This window comes from Pleurodeles waltl, chromosome 6, assembly GCF_031143425.1.
Source record: "Pleurodeles waltl isolate 20211129_DDA chromosome 6, aPleWal1.hap1.20221129, whole genome shotgun sequence".
NCBI lineage: Eukaryota > Metazoa > Chordata > Amphibia > Caudata > Salamandridae > Pleurodeles > Pleurodeles waltl.
This window is the reverse complement of record NC_090445.1, coordinates 11,491,822-11,504,333: the sequence shown is the minus strand read 5'-3', so window position 1 is coordinate 11,504,333 and position 12,512 is coordinate 11,491,822. Positions and strand designations below refer to the sequence as shown.

The 12,512-nt window shown below is 52.3% G+C and overlaps 1 protein-coding gene across 2 annotated transcripts in view; it reads left to right on the top strand.

Annotated features, from left to right (window-relative positions):
* ZDHHC12 (zinc finger DHHC-type palmitoyltransferase 12) overlaps positions 1 to 5,723 on the top strand; it is a 42,046-nt gene extending 36,323 nt beyond the window's left edge. For both annotated transcript variants that reach the window (XM_069237016.1, XM_069237015.1), the window contains one exon: positions 3,177 to 5,723. In XM_069237016.1, the coding sequence (XP_069093117.1) occupies positions 3,177 to 3,492 (316 nt within the window). In that variant the 3' untranslated portion in view covers positions 3,493 to 5,723. The remainder of the gene's footprint in view (positions 1 to 3,176) is intronic.
* The last annotated feature ends 6,789 nt before the right edge of the window (positions 5,724 to 12,512 follow it).

The following is a 12,512-nucleotide window of genomic DNA, read 5'->3' as shown; positions in this document are numbered from 1 at the left end:
AGTGCATGCGCTAGCCCATGCGTCTCTCATGCGAGACACTGTTGTGTTCAGTAAAGGGTTTGGAGCCCGCCTGTCACTCACCATTAGTTGGTTTGTGTGGCACTATTCTTTACAGACTCGTAATTCGCCAAGGCACGCCTGGCATCATTTCCGATACTCTGTGTTGAGCAGGGATCAAGCACTACTTGATTCCAACTTAATTAGTGGCCGTCAGCTGCGCCCGACGTGATTAAGGTACTATTTTGTTAACTTCCAGTGCTCCGCAAACAGAAGGCTTGTGACTGGCAAAAAGGTGCCCAGCAGGACAAACAAAATTGCAAAGTTTAATTTTTTTTAAAACAAACTTTCTTTTATTTTGTTAAGTTGTCTTTTCTCAGTTTCCACTCATGTTTTCTTCTGTTTTTTCTTGTGGGCGCTGTTGTCAAAAGATGACAATTAACTTGTTTTATTTGTTTTCCAAGCATCAAATTCCTAAGTGAAAAAGATTCTAGGCAATTTTTAAATATATATGTTCAGAAGCTTATTACGCACAGTTCTTCATAAATATCATGTGATGACACCGGCAGAGGAACCAAAGTGACAGATAGGACAAAAGAGACTTTTTGTTCTTCCCCGAATACTATGAACTCTACAATCACAAAGTAATGACAAAGGAAAGGACTATGTTTTAGGATTGTTACTTTTGACAAGCCTTGGAAAAGTCCCCTCCTGTGCAGGCTATATATGGGATGAAACGTGATGGCTATGAAATGAAAAGATCTTGCGAACCACCTAATGGAAAGGATTTTGCAAATTTATCTATGAAGAATTGTGTGCAATAAAAAGCTTAGAAGATGCATAAATATGTATCACCTACAATCTTGAAAATTTGACACTCGTCAGCACCATAACTATATTACCCATGAGGTGGAGTTAGCCCAAGGCTTAAGGAGTGTCACAGAGTTTTCCACACAAAAAACCTTGAAATACAATAGTAGTAGTACAAACAAATAAGGCATACTAGGCTCGGCGAGAGTCTGACCTGCAACCTACATTTACACTAAATTTTAGTCTGGTCTGTCAGCGGTTTCATCATTAATGAAAACCAACTTCTGAAATCTCACAAGTGACCAGACTGTTTGCTCTCTGTCAGAGGTAACCTTCTGAACTGGGCTTCTCATCCATAGCTTTCAAACCTGCGCAAAATAAATGATGATCTGCCTACAATCGTTATCCTTCTTGGAGCAAACTATTTTTCTTCCTCCTGCTATTCTTATATCTGGATTCTGCATAAGATCATTCCTCTTCTCGCCTTTGGTTGCTGTAAGAGGGTTGGTTAGTGATAATCTTGCCTCCCACGATTATGGGATTTTACTCTCTGTCTGTGCTCCCCGCCTCTCAGATTCACTCTTTATATAATTCAGTATGCGGCTGCCGGATTAGGCCTTGATCCAGCGGCACACTCCCCCCCCCATGGCAGTAGCACCAGCGGCACACTCTCCCCCCATGGCAGCAGCGCACTGGCAGATACCAAACGCCCCATTTGTAAGGCCCTGTCCATATGTTGTTGATCAATTCGCAGGTAAGGACCTCTGTATTCAGCAGTACTTTATCCCTCACACTGCCAGCCTGCAGGAACCTGTGTTCTGCTAGAGCTCATCTTTTTACATTTTCTTCTGCCAGGAAGCCCTGTTGGAGTCTGCTCCTTCTGTTATTCAGCAGGAATGAACTGAAACTCTTCCTTTGACTCTTTGATGCACTAACATTCTGCTCATGTTTCAGAAAGAGATGAAAACTGGACTGTGTCCTCATTCCAGTTAGCTAGGTTCTGCCCTTCTTTCAATGCTCCCCAACCCCAGGAAACCTTGGCGCATATCTAAGGGGATTTGGCGTAGGGCAGCACAGCAAGTCATCTTGTTGCGTTGCCCTACGCCGAACCGAAAGGGCAGTAATGCGCTGTATTTATGCAATGCAATACAGTATATTCCTGTCCTTTCCTCCTGCGCTGGCGCCGTTTTGGCAGTCTAGCACCAATGCAGGCACCCTTGCACTATGGTGCATGGATGTCTGTGTAGCATGCGGGGTTGTTTTTGTGCAGAAAGGGGCACCTTCCCACCCAAAAACAGTCCTGAGGCGTTTTCTTTCTATGTGTGCTGCAGAATGCAGCGCACATGGAAAAAGGAATAAACAAGGAGAAATAACAATATTTCTCATCATTACGCCTTACCTTGGAAGGCGTAAGGTTTTGGCTCTTCCCCAGGTTTATGTGATTTTGTAAATCTGGGGCAGTGTAAAAATCCATGGGTGTTGTGTTGGCAAACCCACTGCAACACTCGTGGAACACCTCCATGGCACAGAGTAAGGCAACGCAGAGACTGAACTGTCTCGCCTTAACCCATATCTGTGAGCCCATGCAAAGCGGCTTTGTGTGGCCTCATAGAGATGATTATGTAGTCTGCGCAGCCAAGTGTCAAAGGAAAAAAGTGACACTGCGGCGTCGCTCAGGGCTTGTAAATATGCCCCCCTGTTAGAGTAGCTGTGTGCTCTGAAAGTGTCTTCCATCCATCATGTGAGGCTCTGCACTTCACCTTATTTCACCCTCATCTGTCCAACATTATATTTTCCCATCTTCAGGATCTTCACAAATATGAAGTGCCATCTGTTGCCAGCTTCAGTATAGACGCCAAAAGGTTGCAAATGAGGCTCCTAGTGTCCAGGGCAATAAGAATTTAGGCGCAGGTTAAGAGGCACCGGCTCTTAAATTAATTCTATGGGTGCAAAGGGGCATTGTGGCACACAGAACGGTGACATATGGTCAGACCCTCATGACTTGGGTAGAGGGCGACAAATTTAGCAGAGAAGTGGTCTACAATTGGAAATCAGTGATTGGGTTTTTAATCCATCACTTGTCGGCAATGTTAGATAAGGTCTTCGGTCCAACTAAAGGCTGCAGCGGGAAATTTGTTGAGAGAAACCCAGTATGTAGTACAGAAGATGGCACAGATTGGTTGGGATGTGGAGGCTTCAGCTGTGCTAGGATACCAAGTTGGCAAGTTGTCCCAGAAATAGTGCTGTCATGGAACTGGGTGCTGATCGGGGACTCAAGACTGGTATGCATATTTGAAGAGGGTGGGTACCAAAGGCACACTGATGATTGTAGCAGAAGTCTAACAGCTCTCTCTTATTTTCATTTATAGGTCAGGCTTCCAAGGAAAGGAGACGACGCAGGACTGGTTCCGATACAATGCTATCTTGCTTGCAGCCCTCATTACCGTTGCCTTTTGTACTGTGGTGGCAATGCTTCTACTGGTCTCACACCTGTACCTGATTTCGTGCAATGTGACCACCTGGGAGTTCATGTCCCATCACCGGATCTCGTACCTGAAGCACTGCGACGTGGACACCAACCCCTTCGACAAGGGTGTGCTCTGCAACCTGTGGGGCTTCTTCTGCCGTTGTCACACTGTCGCATGGGAGAGTATCTACTTTCAGGACAGGAGGGGGCTTGCCTGATCAATCAGCACTGTCTTAAGTCGCAACATCTCAGTGACCCCCCCGGTGCTTCCAGCCAGGAGAGCATGGGGCTTGTCTGAGCATCTCAGTGGCTCCTCTGGGCTCTTCCAGGACAGGAGGGGGTTTTCTGAGCACTCAGCTTCCTCTTCAAGGACAGAAAGGGCTCTGTCTGAACTGGCAACATCTCAGTGACTCCTCTGGGCTCTTCCAGGACAGGAGGGGCTTGTCTGAGCACTCTGCATCCTCCTCAAGGACAGAAGGGGCCCTGTCTAAGCTGTCAACATCTCAGTGACTCCTCTGGGCTCTTCCAGGACAGGAGGGGCTTGTCTGAGCACTCTGCATCCTCTTCAAAGACAGAAGAGGCTCGATGTAAGCTCTCAACATCTCAGTGACTCCTCTGGGCTCTTCCAGGACAGGAGGGGCTTGTCTGGGCATCTCAGTGACTCCTCTGGGCTCTTCCAGGACAGGAGGGGCTTGTCTGGGCATCTCAGTGACTTCTCTGGGCTCTTCCAGGACAGGAGGGGCTTGTCTGAGCACTCATCATCCTCCTCAAGTACAGAAGGGGCCCGGTCTAAGCTGTCAACATCTCAGTGACTCCTCTGGGTTCTTCCAGGACAGGAGGGCTTATCTGCACACTCTGCATCCCCTTCAAGGACAGAAGAGGCTCGATGTGAGCTCTCAACATCTCAGTGATTCCTATGGGCTCTTCCAGGACAAGAGGGGCTTGTCTGAGCACTCTGCATCCTCTTCAAGGACAGAAAGGGCTCTGTCTGAACTGGCAACATCTCAGTGACTCCTCTGGGCTCTTCCAGGACAGGAGGGGCTTGTCTGAGAACTCAGCATCCTCTTCAAGGACAGAAGAGGCTCGATGTAAGCTCTCAACATCTCAGTGACTCCTCTGGGCTCTTCCAGGACAGGAGGGGCTTGTCTGAGCATCTCAGTGACTCCTCTGGGCTCTTCCAGGACAGGAGAGGCTTGTCTGAACATTCAGCATCCCCCTAAAGGAGAGAAAGGGCTCGGTCTAAGCTGTCATCTCAGTGACTCATCTGGGCTCTTCCTGGACAGGAGGGGCTCGTCTGAGCATCTCAGTGACTCCTATGGGCTCTTCCAGGACAGGAGAGGCTTGTCTGAACATTCAGCATCCCCCTAAAGGAGAGAAAGTGCTCGGTCTAAGCTGTCATCTCAGTGACTCATCTGGGCTCTTCCTGGACAGGAGGGGCTCGTCTGAGCATCTCAGTGACTCCTATGGGCTCTTCCAGGACAGGAGAGGCTTGTCTGAACATTCAGCATCCCCCTAAAGGAGAGAAAGTGCTCGGTCTAAGCTGTCATCTCAGTGACTCATCTGGGCTCTTCCTGGACAGGAGGGGCTCGTCTGAGCATCTCAGTGACTCCTATGGGCTCTTCCAGGACAGGAGAGGCTTGTCTGAACATTCAGCATCCCCCTAAAGGAGAGAAGGGGCTTGGTCTAAGCTGTCATCTCAGTGACTCCTCTGGCCTCTTCCAGGACAGGAGGGGGTTGTCTGAGCACTCGGCATCCCCTTCAAGGACAGAAGGGGCCCTGTCTAAGCTGCCAACATCTAAAGTGACTCCTCTGGCCTGTTCCAGGTCAGGACAGGAGGGGCGTGTCTGAGGAATCGGTATCCTCTTGGGAGAGAAGGGGCCCTGTGCACTTGACATCCCCTAGAAGGGCACAATAGCTCCTGTATATTTTCTCAACATCTCCTTGAGAAATTGTCCCTGTGTAAATCCTCAGCATCTACTGAAAAGAAAGCAGGGCTCGTGTGTCCCCTCGGCACACAATTGGAATGAGGATGTTAAGAAAGCAATGACCGCCTCGAATTTAACAACCAAATCTAGAAAACTGGGATTTTTCTGTTCGAAGGGAACCCATTAACAATTTAAGTGTTTGCTCAAGAATTTGCATCTATATAGGTGCAGGCAAGCAACACATGCTGTCTGAGAGGAGCAGATAATTCTGCAAGACTGACGCAGGAAGAAAATGTATTACAATTCAATGTATAAAACACATTTCTCATAACTAGCGTGCCTGGCGTCCACGTCCTACTTTATTCCAGTAGAATATGTGCCCCGGCAACTCATTTTGACTTTTTAAGACTTCTTTCTATCAGGGTACTCTGCAATATGCTCTGTGGCCCCGTGTTTCGGGCCATGAAGATGTGTAGTTTGTTTACAATAAATTAGATATTTATGCAAAGATGTTTTTTCAAAAACTGTTCCTAGAGGTGTTTGTGTTCAGCAAATAAACAAGGAAGTAAGATATTGTTTTCTTTGTGCTACAAAGGGGTGCACTCCTTGCCGACCCCATAATCACTTTCAGGGGTGCAGTTCTCCTCTTGACTAACTGCTCTGAAGGTTGGGCTGGGCCAGTTGTGTGGGACCCGGGGAGGGGAGGGGACAGTCGATGAGACAAGTGCTGCGGGGTCCCTGCGGCTGCACTACTCGTTGCACACTCTAACTCTAGAAGGTTGGACTGGGCTAGTGGTGTAGGACCCACGGAGGGGGCAGGGCAGTCGATGAGACAAGTGCTGCGGGGTCCCTGCGGCTGCACTACTCGTTGCACACTCTAACTCTAGAAGGTTGGACTGGGCCAGTGGTGTAGGACCCACGGAGGGGACAGTCGATGAGACAAGTGCTGCGGGGTCTCTGCGGCTGCACTACTCGTTGCAACTCTAGAAGGTTGGACTGGGCTAGTGGTGTAGGACCCGCGGAGGGGGCAGGCCAGTCGATGAGACAAGTGCTGCAGGGTCTCTGCGGCTGCACTACTGGTTGTGCACTCTAACTCTAGAAGGGTGGGCTGGGCCAGTGGTGTAGGACCCGCGGAGGGGGCAGGGCAGTCGATGAGACAAGTGCTGCGGGGTCTCTGCGGCTGCACTACTGGTTGTGCACTCTAACTCTAGAAGGGTGGGCTGGGCCAGTTGTGTGGGACCCGCGGAGGGGACAGGGCAGTCGATGAGACAAGTGCTGCGGGGTCCCTGCGGCTGCACTACTCGTTGCACACTCTAACTCTAGAAGGTTGGACTGGGCCAGTGGTGTAGGACCCACGGAGGGGGCAGTCGATGAGACAAGTGCTGCGGGGTCCCTGCGGCTGCACTACTCGTTGCACACTCTAACTCTAGAAGGTTGGACTGGGCCAGTGGTGTAGGACCCACGGAGGGGGCAGTCGATGAGACAAGTGCTGCGGGGTCTCTGCGGCTGCACTACTCGTTGCAACTCTAGAAGGTTGGGCTGTGCTAGTTGTGTGGGACCCGCGGAGGGGACAGGGCAGTCGATGAGACAAGTGCTGCGGGGTCCCTGCGGCTGCACTACTGGTTGTGCACTCTAACTCTAGAAGGTTGGACTGGGCCAGTGGTGTAGGACCCGCGGAGGGGGCAGTCGATGAGACAAGTGCTGCGGGGTCTCTGCGGCTGCACTACTCGTTGCACACTCTAACTCTAGAAGGTTGGACTGGGCCAGTGGTGTAGGACCCGCGGAGGGGGCAGTCGATGAGACAAGTGCTGCGGGGTCTCTGCGGCTGCACTACTCGTTGCACACTCTAACTCTAGAAGGTTGGACTGGGCCAGTGGTGTAGGACCCACGGAGGGGGCAGTCGATGAGACAAGTGCTGCGGGGTCTCTGCGGCTGCACTACTCGTTGCAACTCTAGAAGGTTGGGCTGTGCTAGTTGTGTGGGACCCGCGGAGGGGACAGGGCAGTCGATGAGACAAGTGCTGCGGGGTCTCTGCGGCTGCACTACTCGTTGCACACTCTAACTCTAGAAGGTTGGACTGGGCCAGTGGTGTAGGACCCACGGAGGGGGCAGTCGATGAGACAAGTGCTGCGGGGTCTCTGCGGCTGCACTACTCGTTGCAACTCTAGAAGGTTGGGCTGTGCTAGTTGTGTGGGACCCGCGGAGGGGACAGGGCAGTCGATGAGACAAGTGCTGCGGGGTCTCTGCGGCTGCACTACTCGTTGCACACTCTAACTCTAGAAGGTTGGACTGGGCCAGTGGTGTAGGACCCGGGGAGGGGACAGGGCAGTCGATGAGACAAGTGCTGCGGGGTCCCTGCGGCTGCACTACTGGTTGTGCACTCTAACTCTAGAAGGTTGGGCTGGGCCAGTGGTGTAGGACCCGGGGAGGGGACAGGGCAGTCGATGAGACAAGTGCTGCGGGGTCCCTGCGGCTGCACTACTGGTTGTGCACTCTAACTCTAGAAGGGTGGGCTGTGCTAGTTGTGTGGGACCCGCGGAGGGGACAGGGCAGTCGATGAGACAAGTGCTGCGGGGTCCCTGCGGCTGCACTACTGGTTGTGCACTCTAACTCTAGAAGGGTGGGCTGGGCCAGTGGTGTAGGACCCGCGGAGGGGACAGGGCAGTCGATGAGACAAGTGCTGCGGGGTCCCTGCGGCTGCACTACTGGTTGTGCACTCTAACTCTAGAAGGGTGGGCTGTGCTAGTTGTGTGGGACCCGCGGAGGGGACAGGGCAGTCGATGAGACAAGTGCTGCGGGGTCCCTGCGGCTGCACTACTGGTTGTGCACTCTAACTCTAGAAGGGTGGGCTGGGCCAGTGGTGTAGGACCCGCGGAGGGGACAGGGCAGTCGATGAGACAAGTGCTGCGGGGTCCCTGCGGCTGCACTACTGGTTGTGCAGTCTAACTCTAGAAGGGTGGGCTGTGCTAGTGGTGTAGGACCCGCGGAGGGGGCAGTCGATGAGACAAGTGCTGTGGGGTCTCTGCGGCTGCACTACTCGTTGCACACTCTAACTCTAGAAGGTTGGACTGGGCTAGTGGTGTAGGACCCACGGAGGGGGCAGTCGATGAGACAAGTGCTGCGGGGTCCCTGCGGCTGCACTACTGGTTGTGCACTCTAACTCTAGAAGGGTGGGCTGGGCCAGTGGTGTAGGACCCGCGGAGGGGACAGGGCAGTCGATGAGACAAGTGCTGCGGGGTCCCTGCGGCTGCACTACTGGTTGTGCACTCTAACTCTAGAAGGGTGGGCTGTGCTAGTGGTGTAGGACCCGCGGAGGGGGCAGTCGATGAGACAAGTGCTGCGGGGTCTCTGCGGCTGCACTACTCGTTGCACACTCTAACTCTAGAAGGTTGGACTGGGCCAGTGGTGTAGGACCCGCGGAGGGGGCAGTCAATGAGACAAGTGCTGCGGGGTCTCTGCGGCTGCACTACTCGTTGCAACTCTAGAAGGTTGGACTGGGCTAGTGGTGTAGGACCCGCGGAGGGGACAGGGCAGTCGATGAGACAAGTGCTGCGGGGTCCCTGCGGCTGCACTACTCGTTGTGCACTCTAACTCTAGAAGGGTGGGCTGGGCCAGTGGTGTAGGACCCGGGGAGGGGAGGGGGCAGTCAATGAGACAAGTGCTGCGGGGTCTCTGCGGCTGCACTACTGGTTGCAACTCTAGAAGGTTGGGCTGTGCTAGTTGTGTGGACCCGCGGAGGGGACAGGGCAGTCAATGAGACAAGTGCTGCGGGGTCCCTGCGGCTGCACTACTGGTTGTGCACTCTAACTCTAGAAGGTTGGGCTGTGCTAGTTGTGTGGAACCCGCGGAGGGGACAGGGCTGTCGATGAGACAAGTGCTGCGGGGTCTCTGCGGCTGCACTACTGGTTGTGCACTCTAACTCTAGAAGGTTGGACTGGGCTAGTGGTGTAGGACCCGCGGAGGGGGCAGTCAATGAGACAAGTGCTGCGGGGTCTCTGCGGCTGCACTACTGGTTGCACACTCTAACTCTAGAAGGTTGGACTGGGCTAGTGGTGTAGGACCCGCGGAGGGGGCAGTCAATGAGACAAGTGCTGCGGGGTCCCTGCGGCTGCACTACTCGTTGCAACTCTAGAAGGTTGGGCTGTGCTAGTTGTGTGGACCCGCGGAGGGGACAGGGCAGTCAATGAGACAAGTGCTACGGGGTCTCTGCGGCTGCACTACTGGTTGCCCACTCTAACTCTAGAAGGTTGGGCTGTGCTAGTTGTGTGGGACCCGGGGAGGGGACAGGGCAGTCGATGAGACAAGTGCTGCGGGGTCTCTGCGGCTCCACTACTCGTTGCAACTCTAGAAGGTTGGTTGGGGGTTGGAAACTGAGCTGTAACACTAGAGTAGTACCAAAAAAATGAAATTGTCCAGTGAGTTCTATTTCTGTATAAAAAAAAATGCCTAGTAGTTCATACGTTTCTATCCAGAACAGGGGCACTTCATTTCTTAACAATAAGCAACCTCCTAACTCAGTGCAGGGAAGGAGAAGCATGGGCAACAACCACCTGCACAGCACAATCGCTGGGTGGCCTGGGACCTGCGTCTGTGGCCTGATGGTTAGAAAGTTCAGTGTGTTCTACCAGCATTGTGAGTAAGCTTAAACAGGTCCTTCAGCCTATCTGTGTTGTGAATTCAGGTGAAGAAGCAGAATGGAGCCTGAAATTGGGGAAACAGACAATTGAATTCAGTGGATATAATGGGGGCACCAACAGGAAAAGGGGGGAATAGCAGCGTACAGCAATTGTTACTCCTCAGCGAACAAGTTACTTACCTTCGGTAGCACCTTATCTGGTACAGGCTTGTAGGAAGTTGGCTCTGTATGTGCTATTTCAAAGTAAGGAATAGCATGCACAGAGTCCAAGGGTTCCCCTTAGAGGTAAAATAGTGGTAAAAATAGATAATACTAATGCTCTATTTTGTGGTAGTGTGGTCGAGCAGTAGGCTTATCCAAGGAGTAGTGTTAAGCATTTGTTGTACATACACATAGACAATAAATGAGGTACACACACTCAGAGACAAATCCAGCCAATAGGTTTTTATATAGAAAAATATCTTTTCTTAGTTTATTTTAAGAACCACAGGTTCAAATTTAACATGTAATATCTTGTTCGAAAGGTATTGCAGGTAAGTACTTTAGGAACTTCAAATCATCAAAATTGCATGTATACTTTTCAAGTTATTGTCAAATAGCTGTTTCAAAAGTGGACACTTAGTGCAATTTTCACAGTTCCTGGGGGAGGTAAGTTTTTGTTAGTTTTACCAGGTAAGTAGGACACTTACAGGGTTCAGTTCTTGGTCCAAGGTAGCCCACCGTTGGGGGTTCAGAGCAACCCCAAAGTCACCACACCAGCAGCTCAGGGCCGGTCAGGTGCAGAGTTCAAAGTGGTGCCCAAAACACATAGGCTAGAATGGAGAGAAGGGGGTGCCCCGGTTCCGATCTGCTTGCAGGTAAGTACCCGCGTCTTCGGAGGGCAGACCAGAGGGGTTTTGTAGGGCACCGGGGGGGGGACACAAGTTGACACAGAAATTTCACCCTCAGCAGCGCGGGGGCGGCCGGGTGCAGTGTAGAAACAAGCGTCGGGTTTGTAATGGAAGTCAATGGGAGATCTAGGGATCTCTTCAGCGCTGCAGGCAGGCAAGGGGGGGATTCCTCGGGGAAACCTCCACTTGGGCGAGGGAGAGGGACTCCTGGGGGTCACTCCTCCAGTGAAAGTCCGGTCCTTCAGGTCCTGGGGGCTGCGGGTGCAGGGTCTCTCCCAGGCGTCGGGACTTTAGGTTCAAAGAGTCGCGGTCAGGGGAAGCCTCGGGATTCCCTCTGCAGGCGGCGCTGTGGGGGCTCAGGGGGGACAGGTTTTGGTACTCACAGTATCAGAGTAGTCCTGGGGTCCCTCCTGAGGTGTTGGATCGCCACCAGCCGAGTCGGGGTCGCCGGGTGCAGTGTTGCAAGTCTCACGCCTTTTGCGGGGAGCTTGCAGGGTTCTTTAAAGCCGCTGGAAACAAAGTTGCAGCCTTTCTTGGAGCAGGTCCGCTGTCCTCGGGAGTTTCTTGTCTTTTCGAAGCAGGGGCAGTCCTCAGAGGATGTCGAGGTCGCTGGTCCCTTTGGAAGGCGTCGCTGGAGCAGGATCTTTGGAAGGCAGGAGACAGGCCGGTGAGTTTCTGGAGCCAAGGCAGTTGTCGTCTTCTGGTCTTCCTCTGCAGGGGTTTTTCAGCTAGGCAGTCCTTCTTCTTGTAGTTGCAGGAATCTAATTTTCTAGGGTTCAGGGTAGCCCTTAAATACTAAATTTAAGGGCGTGTTTTAGGTCTGGGGGGTTAGTAGCCAATGGCTACTAGCCCTGAGGGTGGGTACACCCTCTTTGTGCCTCCTCCCAAGGGGAGGGGGTCACAATCCTAACCCTATTGGGGGAATCCTCCATCTGCAAGATGGAGGATTTCTAAAAGTTAGAGTCACTTCAGCTCAGGACACCTTAGGGGCTGTCCTGACTGGTCAGTGACTCCTTGTTTTTCTCATTATCTTCTCCGGCCTTGCCGCCAAAAGTGGGGCCTGGCCGGAGGGGGCGGGCAACTCCACTAGCTGGAGTGTCCTGCTGGGTTGGCACAAAGGAGGTGAGCCTTTGAGGCTCACCGCCAGGTGTGACAATTCCTGCCTGGGGGAGGTGTTAGCATCTCCACCCAGTGCAGGCTTTGTTACTGGCCTCAGAGTGACAAAGGCACTCTCCCCATGGGGCCAGCAACATGTCTCGGTTTGTGGCAGGCTGCTAAAACTAGTCAGCCTACACAGATAGTCGGTTAAGTTTCAGGGGGCACCTCTAAGGTGCCCTCTGTGGTGTATTCTACAATAAAATGTACACTGGCATCAGTGTGCATTTATTGTGCTGAGAAGTTTGATACCAAACTTCCCAGTTTTCAGTGTAGCCTTTATGGTGCTGTGGAGTTCGTGTTTGACAGACTCCCAGACCATATACTCTTATGGCTACCCTGCACTTACAATGTCTAAGGTTTTGCTTAGACACTGTAGGGGCACAGTGCTCATGCACTGGTACCCTCACCTATGGTATAGTGCACCCTGCCTTAGGGCTGTAAGGCCTGCTAGAGGGGTGTCTTACCTATACTGCATAGGCAGTGAGAGGCTGGCATGGCACCCTGAGGGGAGTGCCATGTCGACTTACTCATTTTGTTCTCACCAGCACACACAGGCTTGTAAGCAGTGTGTCTGTGCTGAGTGAGGGGTCTCTAGGGTGGCATAATACATGCTACAGCCCTTAGAGACC